The sequence below is a fragment of the Drosophila sechellia genome, chromosome 3L (genome assembly GCF_004382195.2).
Source record: "Drosophila sechellia strain sech25 chromosome 3L, ASM438219v1, whole genome shotgun sequence".
Lineage (NCBI taxonomy): Eukaryota > Metazoa > Arthropoda > Insecta > Diptera > Drosophilidae > Drosophila > Drosophila sechellia.
This window is the reverse complement of record NC_045951.1, coordinates 11,719,334-11,744,764: the sequence shown is the minus strand read 5'-3', so window position 1 is coordinate 11,744,764 and position 25,431 is coordinate 11,719,334. Positions and strand designations below refer to the sequence as shown.

Below are 25,431 nucleotides of genomic sequence, written 5' to 3'. Positions count from 1 at the left end.
ATGTGTAAGAGCAAATTGCCATGGAAGAAAACCACCAACAGGATTCATTACAAGTTTATTTTTATGAAGAGGATTTGTTTTATGCCGCTTCCTACTAATGCGCGTATAATGAGATCAGTTCTATTTTTGTACATTTTTGTAATCCCATATTCAATCGTTAAAAAATCATGTTTTCAACAAAACTGACAGTGTTTTTCTTTTTCTTTCCAGGTAAGTTTTAATGTTAATTGGCGTCTAAGGTCACTACACTACTTTGATTAGCACATTTGTAAGTTAATTTTAATAATAAATATGAAAAATTTCGCTATAACAATGGATTATCTATTTTCGAGCACTGAACTCACTTAAATAAGCTTTATTTAATAAGTTGTAAAACCTTTTTCAACACACTCCATTAGACAAACCCAAGCATAAACGCTTCATTTGCCAAATCATTTAACATAATTAGACGGCAAACACGATATGATCTCATAACCCGTTTCGCTGGCCGGCAAATCCTTTCGGTTAATTGGCGAGCCGAGTGAAGAACAAAGGAGTTCTACCTGTGTCAGTTCAAATTCATAATTCAAACATCAATTCCGAGAAGCGAGTGTGTGGACACAATATTTCATAAGTGTCTGGCAAAAAGGTCTGGCGACTGAAAAACGAAGCTCAAGTCAGACTCACTTCCTTTTGGCTGAAGTTTCGTTATTGTTTCGACTTTATTTGCAATCAAACAGAAAAGTGCACGAGGCATGGAAGAAGCTACAACACATTAACCTTCAAGTCGCTGGTATTACTTTTTTTTGACAATTTTCTGAAATGTATTTTGTCGTTTGGTTGCGCAAATAAAACGACAACAACGCCTGACAACAGCGACAACGAGCCGAGTTTGTATCTAAAATCAACAAGTTCACGACGACATCGCAAGCCAAACAGGCCAACAGCCAAAACACAAAAGATAAAAACTTTTAAGCGTCGGGCAAATACAGATAGATACTGAAAAAATAACACCAAGAGCACTAGCACCAATACACATGCTCCCCATTCATTGCCAGACCTTTGCTCAGAAGGTAAATAGAACTCCAAACAAAACCCAAAAACTGAACACCTCGGAAAAAATTTGGTTTTGGGGGTGGCAATAACCAAATCGGGCCAAAAGTTTCCGTCGTAAAGTGTTGGATTTCGTCAGAAAACTAATAGATACTTCACCCATGATTAGATTGTGATAATAATTTTCCAAAATTGTATTAAAAAGTTTCTAAAACATTAGTCGATACAATTGCGAGGGTTAACCAAATGGGCTGAGAACTTCATAGATATTATACAGGGTATTCACTGAAACTATATAAAAAGTTTCGGAAGAGTATGCATCCATTTTGGATAGCTCGCCCGACTGAGATCCTCACTTTTACTTGAAATTTTGACAAATATGTTTTCATTTGTATGTTGGCAGCCTCTTCATATCAATCCCCTGCGGGTTAGATCCTCGTAAAGGTCACTTTCAAGCCTTCTAAGTTCATTCTTCGCCCTGGACAGTTGAGTTCCGACGCGGACCAGTCTCTCGGCCAGCAATTGATGCCGCAGGTTCAGCCTTCTCCTTAGGGTATCCAGGAATCGGTAGTCCCGGTCGCTAATTCGTTCCTCATTCATCTCGTCGTCCAGTTGGATGAGACGATGCAGCGTTTTGTTCAATTTCAACTGGATGCATTCACGTTCGACTTTCAACTGATCCTCGTAGCTTTTCTTCTGCTCCAACACCTCGATTTCGGCAGGAGGAACTATTTTTCTCAGATCATTGATGTTCAGTGTAAGAACGCTATTTGCCATTACTTTTGCAATTTAGTTTTATTTTCGTTAGTAATATTTTAAAAAATTTTTGTCTTTTAGGAAAAGATTGGAATTTTGTATGTGTGGGTATATTTTTTGTTGTGGAATTATCTAGAGCGACTGGTTATTCTTACGATTTCTATAAAACTGAATGCTGGAAAGGTTTTTTCCAAGCATGCTGCCTATGGAAATGGGAATCACTTTGATTTTTATACCATTATCATACAAAAGTAAGAAAATAAGTAAAAAAAAAAATAAGTGACTAATGGCACTGGATATCGATCGGCAGTGAATTGAATTTCGCACCTTTAATTGCAATTCAATACTTTTGATGAGGAGTTTCCAGTTGCCATTGTAATGGATATCTTACGAATACTTTGTCTTCGAGTTACAGCCTACAAATTTGACCACAATTGATGTCAAGTTAGGTGTTTTAAGTTACAACCATTTCGGTTTAAGTTGGCTGCAGCTTATTTCTGTTTACTCAGGTTTAAGTTGTAGTTTTTATTAAAAGTTTAAAAGCTTATTTCTTTTGATCATCTTTATCCTTGCCCTCCTGTAAAACCAACGCCTCGATTTTCTTGAGATTCTCCTGGATTTTCTGTCTCAAAAGCATCTCCTCTTTGCTCAACTCCTCGGAATTGGGTTCCTGTTTGTCCAATGGTTTCTCCTTTCCCTCCGCTTTGCTATCTCCTGGAGTTCTCCTGCCCATGGGCAATCGAGTGACCATGTGCCGAGGAATCCGTATCTCTGCTCCTATCCGATTATCGTTTTTGTACTGACCAACAGCGCGAATAAATGGTTTTAGGGGACATCCCTTGGCTTGGGCTTCGTCCATCAGCTGACGGGCGTAATCGAAGAAGAAGTTATCCTCGCGCAGTTCCTGCAATTGGGCCTCCCTGTTGTAGTTGGTACTTGGACGGGTCTCCTCCTCGGTGCGTTTCTTAACCTGTTCGTCGAGATCCTGGCGGAGTTTCCTTATCCTTTGAATATGCTCCTCCCGTTGCTGCCGCTTAAATTGGACATTGGTTAGATCGTTTTGCAGGCGCAGTTCCTCTGCCAGCTTGCGATCCTGCTCTGCTTCTTGTCTGCTCTTCCTGGCCAGCTCCTCCTCCTCTCTTTGCACAGCCAAACGGGCGTTCTTTGCCTGTTCCTTGGACTTTCTCCATTTGGCCTGCTCGGCACTGTGAACTTTTCGCATCTCTTCCAGCTGGCGCTTATGGCGCTCTTCATCCTCCCGAGCACTGTAGTGCAGTCGAGGAGCCAGTTCCTTGGCCAGTTTTTCGTTTCGCTGGATACGTTGCTCCACTCGCTCCTTGGCTCTGTCCCGTTTCAGCTGCTCCAAGTGTCCCTTGGCCTTGTTGTGAATATCGCACCGCACCTGCTCCATCTCCTCCAGCATCTGGCGTCGCTTCTGGCGCTGATCGGACATGACCAAGGAGGCCAATGCCTCATCTTTTTTCTTGCGCTGCTTGGCTGCCTGCTGCTCCTTCTCCTTGGCCTGCTGATCCTTCATCATGCGCTCATTGCGTTCCCGCTCCTTGAGCGCCTCCTCCAATTCATTGGCTTTGGTGGCCTAGTGGAATGATGGTATAGTTATATATATAAAATTCAATAATAATATATACAAAACTCACCTGGCGTTCCCTTTCCCTCTCCGCAATTAAGTGCAATAAATCCTTTTTATTCTCACTTAGCTGTTGACATTGCTCCTTGTGACGCTGTTGGGCCTCCTCAAAACCCCGAAGCACTTGCTCCTGGAAGATCTTCCTGTCCAGCTCCTTTTGTTGCTGGTTGACCCTGGCGAACTCCGCCTGCACTTCCCTTTGGACATTGACACTTCGCATAACTTCGCTCTGAAGACGCGCGCACTGCAACTCCCGCGGACCAAGACGCAGTTGCTCCAGGAGTTTCTGGGCAGCCTCGATGCGCTTCTTCCTGGTTTTCTGATGCTCCAGGCGAGCTGCCTTGCTTTCCTCCTCCGCCAGGCGCTTGGCCTCCAGTTGCTCAGCCTGCAGTTGCTTCAGTTCCCGAGCGCACTCCTCCTCCCGCGTGATGCAGAGATTCCGACCAGCAAATTTCCGCAGGAGTTCCTCGCCTCCGATTCGAAGTTTCTCATCCGACTCATCACGAAGCTGCTGCTGATGCAGTTGCTCCTGTTTGGCCGCTTGCGTGGCATGGGCACGGATGCGCTGGAATCGGTTATTTGAGATAACCACTGGTGGTTTTTGCCGCAATATGGGTTCACGTCGCTCCTGTGGAAGCCAGCAATACTGCATGGTTTAAGTATTACCCATAGACTGAACTATTTGGTTGGTTTTCCTGTCGAGGAGTTGTTGAGTTTCCATGGATCTTTTTATAGTTTGGTTGTTAAAGGAAAATCCTTGTGGTAGCCATGGATCCCCAGGGAATAAATTATAATAAGCCACAACTTCTGTTTATAAGTTTGGAATTGAATGTTATGGCATCTGCCAATTCAAACTAGTTACCTATGAATGTCTTAAAAAAATTAAAAACTGTAAACAAATTCATAAGAAAGTAATCAAAAAGTCATACCATGATCAGATAAAAATTGTATTTAACCGTAAAAACGCCAAATGAATTTGGTAATGCTTGATTTTATCGCTTAATTCCGCCTAAATCATCCAAACTCATCACACCAAAAGTGTCGTAACCAAAAATGTCAAAACCGAAATTGCCGAGTGTTGCCAACATTTTGAGTAGTTCATTTTAATTAATTAGTTTTGCGAGCCGTGTTCGCAGTGCGCACTGTGTTGTCCAACACAGCGACAAGTTACTGTCAACGCAAATGGCAAAGATTTTGGTTTGATGGCTTAATTATGTCCAAAAGTTATGTTGAGGCCATTTGGCAGAGTCGGCGGCGCAAGTGACAGGTTTTGTGATAAAAGTTGTTGATGTTGATGTGCTTTTGGCAATTACATTTGGCCACAATTTTTGTGGGCGCTGGATGGCCATCCAAGCCGAACAGATCCAATCCGCTGTGGTTAGTTTTCTGGTTTTTGGGGCTCCCCTTCGAATTGTCAACGCAATTGATTTTCCATACTGAAAGCCAAGCCCCAAAGGGCAAAGCCATTTGGGCACGCTTCATTTGGCTCGTTGCATTGAAATCGTAGATTTAGCTCAAGAGGGTTTAAATAAATTTAATTAACACCTGACTGCGAATCCGTACAAACACGCCGGCACAATGCCCCGTTTACAAGCCTTAGGAATATTCATTTCAATTTTGAATTGGGTCAGTGCTCCGCTTTTGTCGCTCGTCGTTGGGTTCCCTTTTTTTTATTCATACTCACATATCTAACCAAAGCCACACAATGTACACAAAACCACGATAAAGAGGGGGCATGCCCAACTATTTACACCAAAATCCAGGTTATATGAGTACAAACTTTATCGCTGGGCAAGTCACTTCAAACTTTAAAGGTGTTACAATGCGGTCAGTTACTAACCCCAAGTTCTTAGAAGTATGAAACTTCATTGGCCATTAAGTTTAGTGCGCTCGAGCTGGTGACTGTGAATATTATCATACTTTTGGCCTTTTATTGTCTAATTATAATCTTATAACAGAGAGTTTTAAATTCTAAACTTCCAAGTGGAATATCTGAAATATTTACATTTGTTATACTTAATACACCCCTTTGACCCCTTTTTTTTACCACTTTAGAACACTGTTAGTCAACTTATTGTAGCATTTAGAGGACTTCACAGTTTCCCAATGAGTGTGACGTGAAGTGGTCTATAACTTGCTCACTTACACCATCCGAACATCTGAATAGCAGCGACACATACAACACCTTACAGCAGACAGAAGACAGAAGACTGAGACTGCGAGTGCGTCAAGTACCCGATTCTTATCTAATCGAAACTTATTGGCTCCCCATAGACTTTGCCTGATACCGTGTAAATATACGACTGCCAGTGATTCTCTTTGGTACATACTCACATACGTCGCATATAGGCAGACAGCCAGACATATATCACTTGATCTTCAAGTGCGAATGACAGCCCGGAGTAGAAAAGACAAGAGACCGAAGACCAGAGACCACAAGCCTTTCGCCTGTCCACGACTACCGTCCAGTTCGTTGCTTTTGCCTCCACTTGAATGACTTCATGTGCCCCCGTCGTCGGAAAACTTGAAAAACTTGTCTTTGTCTCTGTTTCACCAGAGGCTGGGGCCGAGAAGACAGCGGGGTACGGGCACAAGTGGGTACTTACTTGCACTCGGGAACTTGAGAACTCGAAAGCTGGGCAACTGGAGAACTGGAGAACAGAAGAACTGAAGAACCACAACGGAAGATCAAGAGCAGCTAGAACGACTGGGCCAACAAATGAGTGCAACTGTTTTAGCCCGAACCTGCAGTCCAGTTTACACAGAACTACTGAAAAGAACAGAAAAGAAAAGAATACAACTGAACTGAACTGAAGAAAATACATAACAATCCCCAGTGACTTCTTCGTAGACTGTGTCTGTGTCAGAATCTTCCGTCGATCTGCAAGTTCTTGGCTCTTTCTTCTGGTGGTTAGAGCAATTAACATGCAATTAAGAGACGTTTCAATCTCAAGAGCCATGGCCAAGAAGACATCGTAAACAGTTTATCCGGTGGCTGGGTACAACTTTTGATGAGCCGATCGGACTTCTCTTGAAGCTTCTAATTATAAAGTTCCAATCGTTGAGCAGCATCGTATCGATTCTACAGAAAGTTTGGACAGGAAATTGATTGGATACTTATGCCAATGGAATTGCGCACAGAAGCGGTGAAAAATGTGTGGGTTCTTTATAATTTATAAAACTTTGGCATACGATCAGTCATCAATCAGATACCCATTGACTCAAGGCACACACCCAATTTTCAATCAAACATTCATTTTACGTGTTCCCCAGTAAATTATCTATTAATTTATATTTCCAAACATTATCATGTGCTTCTTTTTTTTAAACAACTGATTCGATAGATATCTTATATAAGAAAACATTGCCATTTCTTGTCTATGATCTAGAGAGCCAAGATCAGTTCATAACGGAGCATTTATAGCCATGTTAAAAGTTGGAATTGTGGTTTTGATTTATTAACCTGTCGGTCAAACGATTTACAAACAAAGTCAAGAACAATAAGTGCCAAATACTTTCGAGTCTTATGTCATCTTGTGGTTATAACTAGAAAAATATGTATACACCTAACTTATAAGATTGTGCCCGATTTTCAGCTGTTCGAAAAAAAAACGAATTCAATTGAAGCGAGACTTTTCAATTTTCGGTGGGGTTAAATCAGTTGAACTCTTAATTGTGTAGTTTCATTATCAATTGAAGCGTTCCGTTCTTTTCACTTTAAATACGCCTGACAGTCCAATTCAGTTTGGTTCATTATAGAATAGCTGATTTCATAGGGCGATATGTGTGGCGAAGCTATTAAGTTTTCCATGCCAGTTTGCCAGCAAAACAACATTTCAATGTCAGCTCGATCACGTTTTTGGAGGCAATTTGTTGGTGGATTATTTATTTTTTTTTTCTTGAATTTGATACACTCTAAAGAGCGTGGCAAATTGCCCAAGTATCGGACTTACATGGTTTTTACACTGGTTTTGTCATCCATTGACAAACGGAACACCTGAGACTGCGATTGGGTAACTATAACCACTCGATGTTGGTCGTAAGTTGAGCTATTAGATCTTCTTTTTAGCGCACTTAGTGCTCATGTTCGCCGATAATCTGAGGTTTATTCGGTTGGGTTTGGTTGCGTTTCAGTGTCATTTGAAGTGATTCAAGTGATCCATAGATGCTGCTCCATTAATCATGGGGGTATTATAACTATGGGCAGCTAATATTTCAGATTTTTACAGACGAGTTAACCGTGTAATTATTGGGTTGTTTGTTGGCAAGGTCAGTTATTACAGGGAATTACATTTTAGCTCAATAATACGTTTTAAGTTCCATGATCTCAGACCAGTAGCCCATCTGTTCCAGTACCAATTGATGATTCATTTACAACATTGGCAGTATCTTTAAAAATTCAATTCCATCTGTCAATCAAACAATTACGAAAGTGTAACCGAATATATATCTTAGGGATTGATTTCACATAAAAAGCACTAAGCGTGCTGATTCTTTTCGATTCTTACAAATAAAAAGCGAAATCAATCAATCAAAAGGCATTAAAAACTGTATGTTGAGATAAAAAAAAAACTGAAAAAAACGTTGAAATCAAGTCGGACGTCGACGGCGGGGCCAATCACACGCTCTATTTACAGCAAATTAAGAATTCAGAAACTACAAAAACAAAAGCCGAACGAGAAATAACAAAAACGATAAAACTGCTACAAATATTGGTCAAAATATTTACCAGCCCCGCCCAGAGAAAAATTTGATTAATGATCTTCAGAACGAAGCTGAGAAAGTGCCTTAAACGCCACAATAAACGGCAGTCGATCGAAGGGGGAAATTAAATCTTACACACATTAAAAACACCATGTAAAGGAGAAAGATACAAATAGGGTATGTGTTGTGATGCACAGAGAGAAAAAGGTTATAAGAATAGAGCAGACTTAAGCCCTAAGTATACATTTTTTATGTATATGATTTAAAATTAGTTTTATGCTTGCAAAGATAGGACTTTTAAGTTCAAGTTTGATTTTAATGGTAAATGGTATTACTAATTCCTTGTTATTTTCTGATTTTTTGAGTGTGTGGCATCCACTCCATGTGGCGCCCACACGTGATGGCCATCCTCATTTGGTATGCTGCCTTCGCGGTCTTTGTGGCAGATTACCATCGATGGCGTCGCGTAACGCGCCAGACAAATGCTGAAAACTTGTCAATTCCTGGAGGGGGATATATATATATACATATAAATTTGTATGTAATGTTCCCAGTTGTCTAATTTATGCAAATATATGCAGATTTCAGTTGAGAGAAATATTTTATAATTTTTTTATACACTTCTGCAAGTTGCTTGTGGCCCATTAGCATAATGGACCAATGTTGGCCAGAAGGAGGATCTTAGATCAGTAGCCAAAACCAGAAATGACAGAAAAAAAAAAACTTTGGCCAGAAGTAGCAACATATATCGCTAATGATGTGCTAATATCGCCAACAATGTTTGACAACCAAAACAGAAATATTGTTTTTACAAATTATGGTGATAGACGCAAAATAGAAGACTCTTGCCAAGGGGGCACTTAAAGTTAAATAGATAGATATAAGTATAATAATATAGATGGCTATCAGCATATTAATGAGATTGTTATTGGTTTTATATTACAAAAAAATTTATGTATTTATTTAGAAAAAGATAAATATATTTCTATACAAGTTAACTGGTATGCACGCAAGCTGCTTCGATACTTTCATATTTGTAATGTTTAATTAGTAATTTTTAATATCCTAACTTTTATTTTTTTCTCACATTATTGCAAATTTATCATAAACAAAAATGATTTTAGCACATTAGCAACGTTTATAAACTATTAAGATAGCATCTAAAATGTATGTTTAGACATATCATTAGCAAAAGCAAATTTCTGCAGATTTATTGCCAAACAAAAGACCCAAGAAAAGGTTCTAGAGTTGATCGAACTATCTGACAAATATATTTATATGTATATTTACTATTTTTATATTGCAAGCTTGTTATTCTTCTACTGTCATCATGTTCACTAAATTAATACGTTTTCGATGAAAATGCGTAATTAATTTGGGCGGCTTGTTTGGTTTCCTTTTTTTCTACTTTTAAAGAAATTCGAATTCCAAATTAGCCACTTAATTTCATTTAATTAATTTCAGTCTAATTATTAACCCCAAAGGGGCAATACAAGTCCAAAGCCGACCGACTAGTTAGTCAGATATAAGAAGAGATTTTTGGGCAGATGATATTTCATCTGCATAATTATGCATTTTAGACCCACCGATTATGCATAAGACTAATGCTCCAAGGTCGGATTAGTGTGTTGGTCTTTTGTTGATGGAAAGTTAATCTGAATCGATTGAAATGAATTTTAAAGCGATGACTTGCCTTTGTATCTATTTGGAATGTTTTGGTTTTCTCTGTGAAATGCGTTTTAAAAAAGATCTTGGTTTGCAGATATCAGTGGTTTATGGATTTAGTGGAACGGAATGTGAAACTAAGAGTTTTTGATTGTTTAATAAATGGAATTAAATGCTACTTATGCTTATAGTTTATTTTCAGCAAAGAAAGCGTTTTGAAATTTGCGAACCAAAAAACTCTGCTATATAGTTGGTGAAAACATTGAAAGTGGATCTTACTCGTACATCAATCTTTTCAGAACCGAAAGCTTAAGAGTACATAAAAATGTAAATCCAAGATTTATTAGCTCTTATCACCTGTTTTTCACTCCCACCTCGAACCCGCATAATGCTGGCAATTATAGCCAAACAAATTGCCCAACTCCGACATGGCCATATAAACCGCAGCGAAGGCGATGCACTAAATCTTTGGGAACTCAAATCCATTGGCTGGCCTAATGCTAAATGCTAAATGCAGCCTACAAGCCCGCATTAGTGAGTGCGACTGATCGATCGATGGTCGCTGCCAATTATGGTCAGCGATCTCTGGACCATGGCTAAAACCGCTGCATTCGATACGACCACGATGAATGCGACGACCCACAAAAGCAACAGAGACTCCAAAAGACAGTTTGTCAAAAAAAAAAAAAAACCAAATGTCTTATGAATGGGAACGTAAACGGAGTGATCGAGTGAATGAATCAGCTGTGAGTGTGTTGCAGCTGGGGCGTATTGGAAATGAATGAGTTAGCCAGCCGACAGACGGCTGGTGGCCAACTTGTCTGGGCCCGAAACATTCGTGCGTGGGCTTCCCCCAAAATTGAAATTGCAAAAAAAAAATCAAAAATGGAAAAATTGTTTACAAGTACGAAATACCCGGCGCGGCATTGATTCGATACTCGACGTCTCTTCCACAATGAAATTGTCACTTTTCATTTGACTCGAATTCTGCTCTGAGGCACTATAAAAATTATATTGCCTTACTGCCCACGTTGGAGCGGAAGTGGCATTTGATTTATTCGCATTGGGTGATTTTATATCTGTGTGTGTGTTGGCAAATTTCCGGCCTGCTTGACACACATTCGAATTTGCATGTGTCGCACAACTTGGAAGTGCCATAAATATTCATTTACCGCCGCCATATTCATTTGATTTGGTTTTGACTAATGGTGACATTTCACTCAACGATCCAACTCAAGATGCTACCTTATACATATGGTTCCATATGGCCTGAACTTGTTGTCTTTTGCCGCCTTTCCAGGAATGTGGGTCAATGCTAAATGGTAGATAAAAGAAAAGACTTATGAGTTTGAAGTGGAGTGCAGAGAAGTAGAGAGTTCAGGTTTAACACTTGTGGAAACTGGAAATTATTGCAGAAAAGGTGCTAAAAATGGTGTTGTAAGGGGGAGCAAAGAACCATGCTTTTATACAAAAGAAAATCTATAGCTCTATTGGTAAAAATATTAAATATATAAAAATATTATTAACTACTAATGCTTTAAACAAGATTTAATAGAGATGAGGATAGTTCTCTGAGAAATCTATTTAATACTTCAATTTCAGAAACCCTTCCCGTATTATTAAAATGAATTGAAACTTAAGCTAATATTAAATTTATCTATGATATAATATTTTATAATATACCTATATAAATAATGGTTAACAAAGTTAAACCTTCTTTTCTTGTGTTTGTCATGAGGTTTTCCCTGAAAAGTGAGCACAGCCCTGAGCCTAGTGGTCCATAGATTTTTCCGCTGGCCAGTTGGCAACGCCTCGTTTTTCCTGCCCAACTTTTTCGTGTTTCTTTTTTTTTTATTTTCCCGCAGGCTACACTTAGGTAACTCTTCTCAGTCGAACTCAGCTCACGTTTTCACGAACTGCCAGTGAGCGCATCAAAGTGCAGAATCTCACGAAATTTGCCATTCGAGCGGCCATTTGGGTTATTTATGGTCGCCGATTTGTTTGCGACTCATTTAAGCGGACAGCTCTCGCGGTTTTATGACACATTTAGCAGTTCGTTTCTGGGTTTACTTAACAATTCGCTGGACAAGCCTTTCGAAAAAATAGGGTTAAATGAAAACGTTAACGCATTTAACTGCTAGCAACGAGAAACGAATAAGAAGAAACGTCCAATTTCGCGGTTAATTTGATTTGTTTTCGTTTGTTTTATCATTTTGTTGCTCCAGCAGAACCTTTCACTTCCCGAATTTGTTTTCCTTTATTTTGTCACCTTTTTCAAAAGAAACAGAATAATGCAAATTTGAGTGCACAGGAATACCGGTGTAATTATAGATCGCTTCGATTCGATTCACTTCCGACTGCCGGGAAGCTGACTCATTCAAAAAACTCAAAAACGATGACAAACACTATCCACACATCAACATAACAACAATGCCAACCATGACCCACGCAAATTGTTAACAACAAAAGGCGAAAATAAACTACCAATCTGAAAAAAATATTTAACACAACACTTTCTACCCACGCAGTGAACTTGAAAATGTTTTATCGAAACAAAGCCCTTCAAAACGATCAAATTTAAAACACAATGCAGCATTTATGATAAAAGCAATTAAACATAAACAAAACCAAATTCAAAGTCAAAGCAATTTACAGAAAAAATATTTTGCTCAAACTTTGAACAATGAAAAACCGCCGTGCTGGAAAGTTAATGTTTCATATAACTGAAGAATCATCTCTAGTGCACTCGAAGAAATATTTCAAATATATTTAACTAATTTATATACTGCTGAGTAATATCTCTGTTATTGCTATTTTTAAAAAGTAACAACATATTTTAGCAATAACAATACCATATATATTTTTGGGAATTTTAAGCTTGAGATACATACATATGTAAAATCGTATCTGAAAGATAGAAGTTTTAAGCCAAGTGTGAGCTCTATTCTGGCTCTTTTTTGCTGAAATCTAATTGAGGCTGCAAAAAGCTGTAGATTGTGGTCGCATTGGTGGTCAGTGGTGCTTGGCCTTTTTTTGCTTTGGTGGCCAATGGTAAATGGTAAATGGTCCATGGTCCGTTGGGCGCTCACTTTAGCCATGAATTGATTTGGTCTGGGTCCGCGTCCAGTTGGTCTGTCAATCAATTGTAATGAATACGCATTTTTCTTTTGGAGCTCGGCGGGAGTGTTATCCAGTTGTTTCTCCACTTAACCCTGAGCTGTCCAATCGATGTGGCAAAAGCCCATTTAGAAAAATCCTGACCTGCCCTGCAAACAGAAGATTACTTTTACTACAATTGTGACCTAAAATTAAGAGGTTCACTTTTTCATTTAATTTTAAAGCAGCATTTTATTAAAGAATTTCAAAATTGCAAATTTTTAACTGACACTGAAATATACCATTTACTCGACTTTTTTAAAGATAGTTTTCTCTGCTATTTGGTGTGCCACTTTTACATTTCTAACTAATTCGCAGGCACGTTTTTGAATAATCTTTTGTGAATAGCCTTTGTTTTACTGAAGAACAAGAGAAGCGTGTGCCCTTTTGTTTTGACTTTATTTATTTTATTGGCCCATAAAATGAGAAACCAGTTTCACATTTATTGTAGCTGAATTTATGTTTAGGGCTTCACGGTTAGTGTTTTGGATATGGAATCTTCTTTTCGTATTGCGTAGTATGGCAGCATTTCCAGGGTTTTGGACAGGTATCAATGTCACCTTTGTCAAGTTCCATCCATTCCATGCAAATGATATTCCAATGAGTGTCGTTTCGCCATTTCTCATCCACGCAGGATCCACCATAATTGCAACCTAAGAGATTTAATATTCAAAATATTAAAATGAGTGGTTTGAATGGATTTACCCTTTAGAAAAGAACATATTGTGAAACTTCTGAGGAGCACTAAGCTTAGTACAAAGCGTAACAGATTCATTTCTGAATGAAATGCATTAAAGTGATGTTGAAAGCATGAGTGTAGGAAATTGGATTAAATAGGATTCGATATAGTTTAATCAGAATTGCCAAGCTATAAAAAAAGCTATATAAACTTGAAGTACATCATAGTACAAAGTCTATATGCTGTTCAAATCCACTTAAGGATGCATTTTCGCATTCTTTCTTCAATTGTTTCGTTTTGAACTTTGAGCATTCGCATTCTAGGCATTCTAGGGTTCCCACATTCCTCTGAGAACCTAACCACTTTACTACTTATGCACTTAGAAATTTGAATTTGTGGTTAACCCGCCATAACTACGGCTATCATCGCTCCGCATTCCAAAAGGCATTCCGCTGGGAACATTTCGTTTGGGTCGAAGAAACCACAAATTGAATTAGGCCCAGAGTTGGGTATTAAGAAAATAATTTGCAAAGAAATTACATAAAGGAAAACAAGTGCCAACACAACCCCGCTGATGCAGACACGCAGATACACATATCGCCCACACGCCGACTATATAGTCGTACGATCCGTGCGATGCGGTTTGCCAATTTAGCAGAAATAAAACGCCCACATGCGACGCAGAAACTTGGAAGCTTTGAGGGGGCAAACCGGCATGCCACCAGCATTTATTTGTGACCAAAAAAAAATGAGAGAGAGGAAAATGCGGCGGAAAATTCAAATCAATTTAGCGCAGACCGCAATGGATAAATCCAATGAAGCCCAGAATTGTGCCGCGCATGCGTAGAAAAAAAATGGAAAAATTGCGAGGGGGAGGCGATCTCAGTAGCTAAGCTCGCATAATTTAGCAATTTAGATTTGGTTTTTCCATTGTTGCATTCAAATGCAAGGCAAGAGAGGAGTTCATTGGCCCCAAGAACAGGGTCCATAAATCAGCAGCAGCTGAGATCTTTCCCATTTGGGCCATGATTTACGAGCCAAGAATTGCGAAACTGCATCCACGCAATTAATTTGTTTAATACCCATGAAATTAAGTATATTACCACGCTCTATAGAACAAGGTGCGTGTCTAAGCCTGATAAATGCATATAAAAATGTAAATGTTTTTACAAGTAAGTACCTCCGGGCAGCCCACACTTTATATCAGATCAAGTCCGAATAATCAGCTGCCTTTTCTTGCAGAAGTTAAGAGCGTGGAATACATTGTAGCCAACAGGAAACCATTACATATTGTATATTATAGCAGGATGTCATCAATTTGAGGTATATAACTGAAGCGAAAGGCATTGCTTATTCTATATTATATAGTATACATTCTATGTGAGATATATATATTTTTATGAATAGTGCTGATACATGCCATATGCCCATGACCAAAATGAGTCGTATGCCTCGGCAAGACTGGAATTCGATGGCCTTTTACTATTGATAGCCCCAAAAGCCCACACAGAAAACTGTAACCTGGGAGGACAGCCAACAAATCATCATGTCCAGCAGGTGACTTGACTTGGACTCCAAGATAACACTTTATCGATTGCATAAGTACAAATGGTCGACGGTCAGTCTGCTTTCTGCTGGCCAAGATGGCTCGCCGTGGCCAAAATGCCCAGATCAAGTGGAAGGCTTTGCGTTGCGATTCCTGTTCGGGGATTTGGAGAGTGGGAAACAACGACTGCGACAAACCAACCGCCAACCGCCAACGAGAACCACGTCCGGTCGGCGGGCAAAGTGGATTACAAGCGCATGGGCTTCGACTTCAACTCCAACTTCCATTTCCATATCCACAGCCATTCAAGCCCACTTGACAAAAACGAGAAAGAGCGTGAAAAACGAACGATTCGACTAGGGAATGCCCTATACTTGTATGCTACAAAATATACAACTTGTTGCTTAAAACAATCTAGATCGTTTGTGATAATATAGGAAGTGTAAGTCTTCTTTTCTAGATAATGAATGTTTCTAAGATTATTTTCAAAAGTTGCATTTACCCATTCGCCTTGGGTTTATAGGGTATCAAAGCAGGCAACAATTTTCTCCATTATTTATTGCAAATCAAAAGCCGAAGTTCTTTGCATTTCCCGCGTGGGCCGTCGCAGCTGCCAGTCCTCCGAATCGAAGAGGATTCTGCAGGAAGGCTTTTGGGAATAGGAGGATTTCGAGGAGGAGTAGGTAACCACAGAGCACAGCCCACATGGCCTGGCCTATCTTTGAACTTCGCTGGCAAAGTCAGCGTGTTGGATGATGATGGCATACCATACATCGTACAATATTGACCATCCCCTTCCAAACAGCACATGGCTGCACTTATGAACAACTGTTCCGAATCAACAAGTGCACCCCATCTGACATTTGTTTGGCCGCAGACAAAAGGCAATTTACAATTCGCAATTTGCATACTGCATAAAATGCCAGTGAAAATGCGGTGGCATGTCGTGTGCGCAGGCGCAACAGCAGCCAATGCACCAGATGCCACAAAAGCGAGGGAAACCTCATCTCTCAGGGGTGGCAAACTGCATGCTGGGGTTGCAACTGCAACTGACGTCCTCAAATTGTGCAACTAATTTGGTGGCGTAGTATGCAAAACATCAGATGACAGCAAAAACATTCGCTTTTTAAAGCCACAAATTGGATGAGAGGGTTGTTTATCTAGCTTATGTGAAAAACCTCTATAAAATATATAAAATTATATACTGACATTTGGTTTTTCCTAAAATATTAGTTGTTTAACTATGTATTCATATTCTTGAGAATATTGCTTAAACAATTAAGAAATCATTTATTCCCGTGGCTTCTGCTTCCGAGGAATCCAATCAGCAGTCAGCAGTTTTTTACTCAAATTTGTAAACAAAATTCAAGAAAAAAACACAAGCAAATTAAAACGCTGACGTTTGGTGGCCGCCATTTTTACATAATATTGACACAGAAAGACAAAGTGCTAATAGAAATAATAAACCAGGCAGGCGGCGTAGATTAAATCAATTACGAGTACGATGCAAGTGCAGTCGAGTAAAGAATTCCGCTGATTGGCATTGGTTTAAATGGTCAGTTTGTGGGGCAACAAAATCCGAAGGAGGAGAGCAGGTGCAGTTGGAAAAAAAAACAACCAAACAAACTATAAACGATCCTAAAAACAAAAAATGCTGAGCTGAGATTGGGTCCAAGACAATTGACAGTTGCACAAACGAGATTTAATTGACAGAATCAATTTATGCAAACGGTGGCCATAAGACAAGTGCAGCGAGATTTGTGTATTTAGATTCGAATTTTACTACTTTTTTGGCAGTTTTAACTGGCAAGGAGTGGAAACTAGAAAATGGCCTTTAAACTGAACGACTAAGAAGGGAAATAAAACTAATTCGCTGATATCAAAATGTAGCTAATTAAAATAGTTAAATACACTCGAGTTATTTTCTTAAAATATCTTACCTATAGTTAACAAAACTATCCTTTTTTTATGTATCTACATATATACCAACTGTTATTGCCATTACAAAATTATTTTTATGGCCTCCATTTAAGTACAATAAAGTGGGGCTATAAGCTAATGATAATCTGTCGGACTAATCCTGATTCCAGGAATCATAAATAAACACCTGCTTGTGGAAACCCTTTAAAGGGCTTCTCGTAATTTGCTCATTACCATTTCGAAACGCTTTAAACTGTTTCGCGTTTTTATGGTTGCTCACTTTATGGACTAACCTGTTTGCCAATCTCCCTTTGCAGATCTCCAGTCCATTCGACGACTCCTGGAGCACGATGCCAGTGGATCCGTGTGCCCCTCCTGCCGCATATCCTTCGACAAGGGCAAGAGACGGAAACTGATCGACACCTGCGGCCACGAGCGGTGCTATTCCTGCATGTTCCGCAACGACCAGTGCCCCATGTGCATGAACAGCTCGCTGAAAGGTGAGTCCATCCAGTACTCAATATCCAACAGTATTCAACAGCCAGTATTCAGTATTCAACAGCCAGTATTCAGTATTCAATAGCCAGTATTCAGTATCCAGATATGCTGTTGCGCTGTGTATCTCGTCGCTGCTTGCGCATATCTCTCGGATATGCCATATGTGGCAGGCAAATATTTTGTTACATGTTGAGTGCAAAATGCCGCAGAAATTGCACTGCCACCATTATATTGTTCGGTGTTTTGTTTCATATGTTGTGGAAAAAATTCCGAAACAAATACCTATTTAAGTGGTCAAAGATGCATCTTTAAAGTGGAGCGAAAAAAGATAGCAAAAAAAAAAAATGACAGCCAACTGGTTTCAAAACTTTGCGGTTGATTTTACTAAAAAATGTACTAAATAAATTGAAAAGAACGAAATAATATTCTGCAGCGGAAGTGAAAGCCTTGTCTCTTCATAATTCTTTTCTTATTAATTTTATTTTATTTAGTTTTAAATTTGGTAATGGCCTGCAGATACATGGGTACAAAATGAACACTCAAGAATTTGCATTGCCAGGCAATTTATTGTGTCATTCAAATAGCGGTTCAGTTTGCAAATGCAGCACTGAATATGCGATACCTGTTCTGGGCATATTCACCATTCATTTCTGGTAAATTAATATTCAAATTGAGTACAAATTGCTTAGTATGCAGAGTTCGTATTGTCGGTTAACTTCATAAAAATCAGAAGCTCGCGGTGCAGTAGTCTGCACAAAGTGGGGACTTAAACTCCTACTGGTTACATGCCCATGAAAACCGAAAGTTATGGCCGTACTTAGGCAACTTAGCCGAGTGCTGACACGATTCCATGGGCCAACTTCCAACTCCCATCTTACCACTGGATTTATTAGCTGCCAATCGTACACGATCGTGTCACCTGCTTTTGGGGCCTCTGGCTGTGAGAATTTACGATCTCGCCGGGAACTTCGGTGGATTGCGCTTTATTTATGATGAGGGCTCTGCTTTATTTGCATACCTAATTAAGTGATACAGTTCATGGTATGGAAATTACCTACCTACAACCAGTTGTTGTTACGGCATTTAGATGGGATAATTATGTGCGACTTAAAAAGGCACTCGAAGAAATGGTTGCAAATTTCATTCTTATTAACAAAGTAAGGCTTAAAAATGATTTAATAATTAATACAAAGGTATAATATTTATATTTCTAATACATTTGTAATGCTAAATATTTATGTTTGTTTGCTTAATTGAAAGTCTAGCAGGGAAATTTAGCACGCTACTTTTCCCACCAGTTCAATTTCAATAAAGATCCACGAACTCCCGATGACTTCTTGACCCACATCAGTCATCTTTGACCCAATGCATTTGTCAGGAAAAACTCTTTCTCAAGGGCCACATACGTAGCCATATGCATATGTGTGCCACTTTTCAGCCGACTTTTTGCACTCACACATTTCCACAATTAAACTTTGCATTTTTCCCCCCGAGTGCGTTTGTGCAAACAACTCTTGACTTGATTACTAACATCGTTTGGGTTTTTTTATTTCTGTTGCCAACCCCACAGATGTTGATGGCGCCAATGCTCAGGGCTATGACACCGGAATCGGTGGCTCCACATCGACGATAGTGAGTCCTCTTGGATCGCCGCAACCGCAGCTCAGATCGCATGCGCAACGGAACGCGGCGCTGGCGCGCTACATGCAGGTGAGTGCGTACTCTAAGATACTTTTCGAAATTCATCATGCTCAGGTGCAGCATGGGGCAAACAGTGGTGGAAAGTATCTGCTTTGGTTGAGCACATTCAAGGGGTTTCCCTTGGAAGACTAGAAATAATTGCAGATACTAGCACTATATCTTTGTATCTAAACAAAAAACTATGATTCAAATTTGCATTTAATATTATGTAAGTAAAAAACTGTACAATAATACCCAAGCAAATTATTGGTATTTTTCTTGTACCTTGCCCACGTTAAGGAAATAGTACCTTTTCATATCACTCACGGCATTTGAAGTTGGCGATGGTGCAGGGGAATCGGCGTCGTCTTTAGTGTGTTTACTTTAATGGCCTCTTGATTATGCTGCCACTAGAGATGAAGAGGCTCCATCAAAGAAATGGAGAAGTTGGAGGGAAAAAAGAAAAGCTTTATTTCTTCAACGCAGAAGAATGGAAAAGGGAAAGAAGACTCTTTTGTAACTGGCGGCGAAGCGTCTTTTTGATATTTCTGTTATGTATCTCATCGACTCCCATTTCCGCTCATCTTTTTTTAAGCGCCTCTTTTGTCGCCCATTTGGGCTATCAGCAGCGCCACTTTGGCTCAATGTTTGAAAAAAGAGTTCCCGTTCAACGAAATTTGGATGAAATCGTGGGCGAAACACCTCTTTTGGGGCTTTAAAATTATGTCAAAGCGCAAAGCTGATCGTAAAACGGTTTAATCTGCATTTAATCAAGTCATAAACGAGTGTGAAACCATTTGTTTTATGTAAAATAGGGTTCTAGGAAATCGCTCAAGTTATAATCAATATTTTCTGGGTGGTAACAGAAAGCTTTTAGGGAAATAAAACCAAATTTTAGCTAAGAACTTTTGAATTACTATAAAAATAAAGGTAACATAAATGGATTTAACCATCTTAATGTAAAGTTGTAGTAAAATGTTAGTATAACTAATATTTATAGTGTAGTTGAAATGACCAAAGCTCTTTAGCATCGTCAATTTGGTAAAATAAATCAACTATCTTCAGCCATAAATCTACAAAACAATTACGGCCATCACTTTCCTCCTAATTAAATGCATTTGATTTAACAATAACGATAATAACTCTTCCCACTGAACTGATCGACTGGTCGATTAAAGATCAACCATTGGTTGTATCGTAGATCACAGGCAGCTCCACCTCCTCCACCACCAGTACCTCCTCCACGAATCCTCTCCAATCTTTTCCATCGGGATCATCGCCGACCGACTGTCAGCAAATGTCACTTTAAATACGCCAAAACGGCGCAAAAGTTTCAATTGTCGGGCGCCGCTGGGAGCCAATTCTCGAGGATTGGGAAGATCATGGGGGCCTATGAGGATGGGGCTATGGATGCTGACGGGGATGGAGTGGGGCTGGAGCAGATCGCCAGTGCCAGATAGCTTGTCTGGCAGGATGCAGTCGCCGCAGAAGTAGCTGCAGATACGCGAACCCGTAGTCGTATCTCATATCTGCGCTTGTGTATCTCAAAGCGACTGTCAAATGGTTAAACTGACAGTTTGTTTTTCCACCGCTCGACGCCAGACGAAGTTGGGTAGCCGTTTGTGGCAGGAGGAGCAGCAGCATCTGTAGGCCTGCAACTGTAGATCCGAACAGAGATGGAGTTGAAGAGATGCTATGGCGATGGAGGGAAACTGGGTCACTCCGGCGGACGGCCGTCTCCTCAGGCTACAAAACATCGTCCAGTGTCTTCTGCTTTCTAAGCCAGGCCAAAAATACTCACAGTGCACTATAAAAAAATAAGGCTCAGAACAACCAAATAAGCACAAATTACAAATGACTATAAACATTTTCAAAAAAATACTTTTATATAAAACAATACAAACCTATGCATTTCAAAACTTCAAAAAGAATTCAAAGGAACAATTCAAAAACTTTTGTTTATTTTTTCCTCTGTGTGTATTTGTATATATTTTTTCGACTTTTTCCAGCATATTTATTAACATTCGCATTTGCTGAAGTATTTATTTCGCAGCGATTCTCAATTGATTTCGGTTTTTGGGGGGCTGAGCTTCAGTTTTCAGTTTTGAGTTTTCAGTTTTCGTTTTCGGCTGGGCTTGTATATTTTCGGACCGCTCTCTGACACGTGACATGGGATTTCACTTAAGACTTTAATACTGGCACATAAGCAAACATAAACGTGCCAAGTCTTTTGGACACATGACATGGACATGGATGTAAATTTTTGGCCGCCGACTCTGATCCGACAGACGAAAAGGACGGGCTAGACAAACAATGCTCCACCAGCCCGGTCGAGATTGGCGGTGATCTCAAATCCGACGTGTAAATTGATTTCTAATTATTGTCATATTGTGGGGCCAAAAGATTTGATTTGAGTGTTCGCGAAAGTTGCAAAGTAATTATGGGATAAGCGTTTGTATCAGAGAAAGGATTTCTGTTTACAAAAGAAAACCTCGTTATTCAAATGAGGAATTTATTAAAGATTGGTACTCATGTCATACAATTTCCACAAAAAAACATTGGATTGGCGCACCTATCTAGATAACGCCTTGCAAACAAAGGCAACATTTGTTACCTTCCCCAATTCGCCTGGACAAATCAACAGCGCCATATAACACCATCGATCGTAAAATCATAAAATCTTCGACACCTAAGTGCCATTAAGTCAAGATCCACAAACAAGTCGCAGTCTTTGAAATGCCCAAGAAAGAAAGTTTCCTTTTACAATCGCGCCTGATTAATGCGACTCATAGCGATACTATTCGTATCGGTTTGATTTGATTTGATTTCATTTGATTTGATTTTGTGATGAGTGCAGATGCGCCCGGAAAAACTCGCTCAATGACAGGCAATTGATGCGAATTGAGTTTATGGCCGGAGAATGAGTGCCACTTCACTGTTTTTGGCCAGCGACAACTGGAGCGCCTTGCCTTGATTTTCCATTTCTCCGCGATGGTTATGGATATGGATGTGGACATGGTTGGACTGGTGATACCCGTATGTCGGAAGTGTGTCAGCTATCGGTGCGCCTTGATATAGTGGCCGTTTGCCAGCCAACGAGCACTTTACATAACTATCTATCTAAGCCAAACCAGAAGCCGTTTAGGCAATTGCCGATCAGCCGGGCAGTTGGAAGTTGGAAGTTGGGAGTTGGCTACCAAGTGAGGTGTGCTGCGGTCTGAGAACTGTCATTAGATTAAGTGGCAGCTGGCCCCGTGGTCTCTATCTAATTATCGTTTGAAAATCGTGTTATATGCGCTGATCGACGAAAAAAAGTAGCGAACAGCTATGAGCAGATTTATATGTATTTTTTCTTTAGCGAAAAATGCAAAAGAAAGTTAAATCTCCACTATAAATAACTATTTGTAGAGCTACCAATTTAATAGGTTATACAAAATCTAAGCTATATGTCGCGATGAAGTTTCAGAAACATTAATTAATTCTAGTTTTATTTTAGTTTGATCATACCTAATTTTTCGCCCATTGCTGTGTGGACACAAACTTATCCTTTCTCAAGAAAATCAGAGGTATACCTCAATGTTTGTGATTGACATGCACAGGCGACAAATCAAGTTGGAAAATGCCAGTGATTCAAATGCGAAATAGTTTGCATTAAAAGCGCCAAATAAACCCGATATCGACCAGCGATTCGCGAGCGATTCCAACGCGTTTTTCGAGCCATTAGCTGTAAACCGCTGAAACGCTAGGAAAATTGCGAGGCAGCAAACGGCAAGCGCGATTTTTATCTCGCATGCAATTTATTTTAACTTTTGGTCTGTGCCTCGTCTAATTGTCCATTGCTGGCAACAAATATGGCGTTAATTATCCACAATTTCGATAGCATCACGTATTAATGATTAGTAAAACCAAAAAAAAAAATACCAAAACTAGCTAGTTGGGGAAGGTAATCAATCAAATCGAGCGCACCTTGAGTACGCGTCTGTATCTTTTACTTTGCGGAATGTCAAGCATTGTAATTGGTATTCGATTGGATGGATGTGTGGCAGTCGCCGTGTATCATTAGCTCAATTTAAAAGCGGCTGCTTCGGTTTCGCAAGAGATTTATGTATTTAGTTGGCATACTGCGACACCTGCCTGAATCCCCAGCATCTCGAACTGATTTCGATTGTGTGAAACCACAGGTTTCTTTGTCTGGTTTTTTTCCTCTCCCTGCTACCTGCTGTGCAATTATTCATTACTGAATGCGATGACTTTCGATTGTGACATGTGTGCAAATATTCATGGGTTCAAGTTAAATCGAATGTGGGTGTGACCCAGGAACTCGAATGCAAACAACCTTTTTCTCGTTCGATTTCAGTAAGAAATGCGGAGATATGCGGAGATTCAGTTTAGATTTAATTAAGCTAAGTTGGAAAATGGCAGTCAAACAAGTTTAATCGTATACTAAATAAGATACTAAATTATAATATTTTATATATAAAGTGATTGCTATCTGTAATCATAATAATATTCATTATGATAATAATCTTTCTACATTTTATAAACTTTTGTACAAAGTTATTGAAATATCATTAAAGGAAGTCCGTTCATTTCAGTAAATAATTACACATTTATGAAAATTGCAATCCATTTTTACGATATGTATTTATCTGTCTCCTGATAATATGACTTACTAGAATGTATTGCCATTAATTAGCCGCCATTTATAACAAACTGCACACTGACTTTCGCTCTGCTAACAATCATTCGCTTAATTACGCTAACAACAATAGCTGCAATCAGGCTTAAATGCATATTGGGAATGGCCATAGCCAACATATCATTTACTACCATAATCCGATGTCGAACAAGCGACTGATTATTTCCACAAAGCCACAAACAAACGCGTCATTGAACTCGCGGCGCGACTTGCGGGCGACAAAAAACGCGCGCAAGCGCCACCTGCTGGGCGCCGCATAAAACGTCCGTCCTAACCGATAATTTATCAATTTTCATAATATCTTGAATCAGAATTAGACTTTAATTAAGGCTGGCACAAAGAGAACTTTTAGCTTTTGCCAAAGCGATTTGTAGTTGGAAAATTGCCCAGGGAGTCAATTGAAAGGCCAGCACTATAAGTTGCTAATTGGCTTCAGCTGAGCCACTGGAAATCACTTAGTATGTTTGTTTTGACCACATTTGCATGCAAAATGCAAATGAGTCAAAGGCTTCGCGGAGTTTCTCGACTTACTTGTGGGCCGCTAATAAACGTAAATTTCTGAAATTGTTCAATAAATGCCGCGAAATATGTTCATTAGCCGCCTCTTTGACATTTATCTATTTTGCACTAAACGGAGGCGTGGCACTAATGTTTGATTCAAGCGAATGGGTCAAGTCGGAAGATATATCTTTGGCCAACTCAGAGCATAAACTATATAATAGCTTTGTATCATGAGCACAATTATTTTCATACATCGATATAAAACCTTGTAAATTTCATGTGTAAACTTTTATATGCTATCGAATTTATAGTGTAATTAATAGTTTATCTTAATGAGGAAATCCAGTTAAGAAACTGCTAAATTGTCAGTGGCTATATAATAGATTATCCAACGTTACTGCCAATTTCTTGAGTCATAAAACTGAATAAAAATAATTGCCGCTGTATGCCATTTTCAATTAATGGCAAAATATAATTTACGAACCAATTCTGATAAAAAGAAATCCATGCCGTATCATGAACACACCCACATCAAATTAACTCGATTTGACTTCAGCTGGCCCGTATTTAAAATCGAAAATAAACCAAAAACTGCCCACATCCGAAATCTGCAGAAATATATGTATAAAACAAATTACATGGCTTATCTTTATTGGCCCAAATTTCAATTTGCCAACAAGTAAATTGCGGCCTGCCACAAAGTGCAATTAGCGATTAAAACAAGCGGCCAAAGCTAAAATTCTTCCACCAAGAAAGTGACTTTCGAAGGGCGAAATAAGGAGGGACCAGACATGGACATCAGTTGGCTTGTCAGCAGAAATATGAGCCACATTGTCGGAGCTACAAGCGGTAAAAGATGTCTTGCCACAAAGCCAAAGCACAATAAATGCGAAATATAAAACATACGTATACATGTGGCCAAATTAATCATTAAGCCGGGCGAAGAA

The 25,431-nt window shown here is 39.4% G+C and overlaps 4 protein-coding genes across 8 annotated transcripts in view; 1 reads left to right on the top strand and 3 right to left on the bottom strand.

Moving 5' to 3' along the window:
- LOC6605389 (protein TANC2) overlaps nt 1-25,431 on the top strand; it is a 47,714-nt gene that overhangs the window by 9,711 nt on the left and 12,572 nt on the right. For all 5 annotated transcript variants that reach the window (XM_032719145.1, XM_032719141.1, XM_032719146.1 and 2 more), the window contains exons 3-4: nt 17,424-17,606; nt 19,175-19,314. In XM_032719145.1, the coding sequence (XP_032575036.1) occupies nt 17,424-17,606; nt 19,175-19,314 (323 nt within the window). The remainder of the gene's footprint in view (nt 1-17,423; nt 17,607-19,174; nt 19,315-25,431) is intronic.
- LOC6605391 lies at nt 1,203-1,970 on the bottom strand. Its single transcript, XM_002030188.2, has one exon. It carries the CDS (start codon nt 1,807-1,809, stop codon nt 1,441-1,443), a length of 369 nt encoding a protein of 122 aa, XP_002030224.1. The 5' UTR covers nt 1,810-1,970; the 3' UTR covers nt 1,203-1,440.
- On the bottom strand, nt 2,065-4,282 carry LOC6605390 (trichohyalin). Its single transcript, XM_002030187.2, has 2 exons — nt 3,447-4,282; nt 2,065-3,385 (listed from the first exon to the last, which is right to left on the bottom strand). The coding sequence occupies exons 1-2, from the start codon at nt 4,086-4,088 to the stop codon at nt 2,333-2,335; spliced, it is 1,695 nt and encodes a 564-aa protein (XP_002030223.1). The 5' UTR covers nt 4,089-4,282; the 3' UTR covers nt 2,065-2,332.
- On the bottom strand, nt 13,312-13,800 carry LOC116801162. Its single transcript, XM_032719156.1, has 2 exons — nt 13,667-13,800; nt 13,312-13,614 (listed from the first exon to the last, which is right to left on the bottom strand). The coding sequence occupies exons 1-2, from the start codon at nt 13,734-13,736 to the stop codon at nt 13,439-13,441; spliced, it is 246 nt and encodes an 81-aa protein (XP_032575047.1). The 5' UTR covers nt 13,737-13,800; the 3' UTR covers nt 13,312-13,438.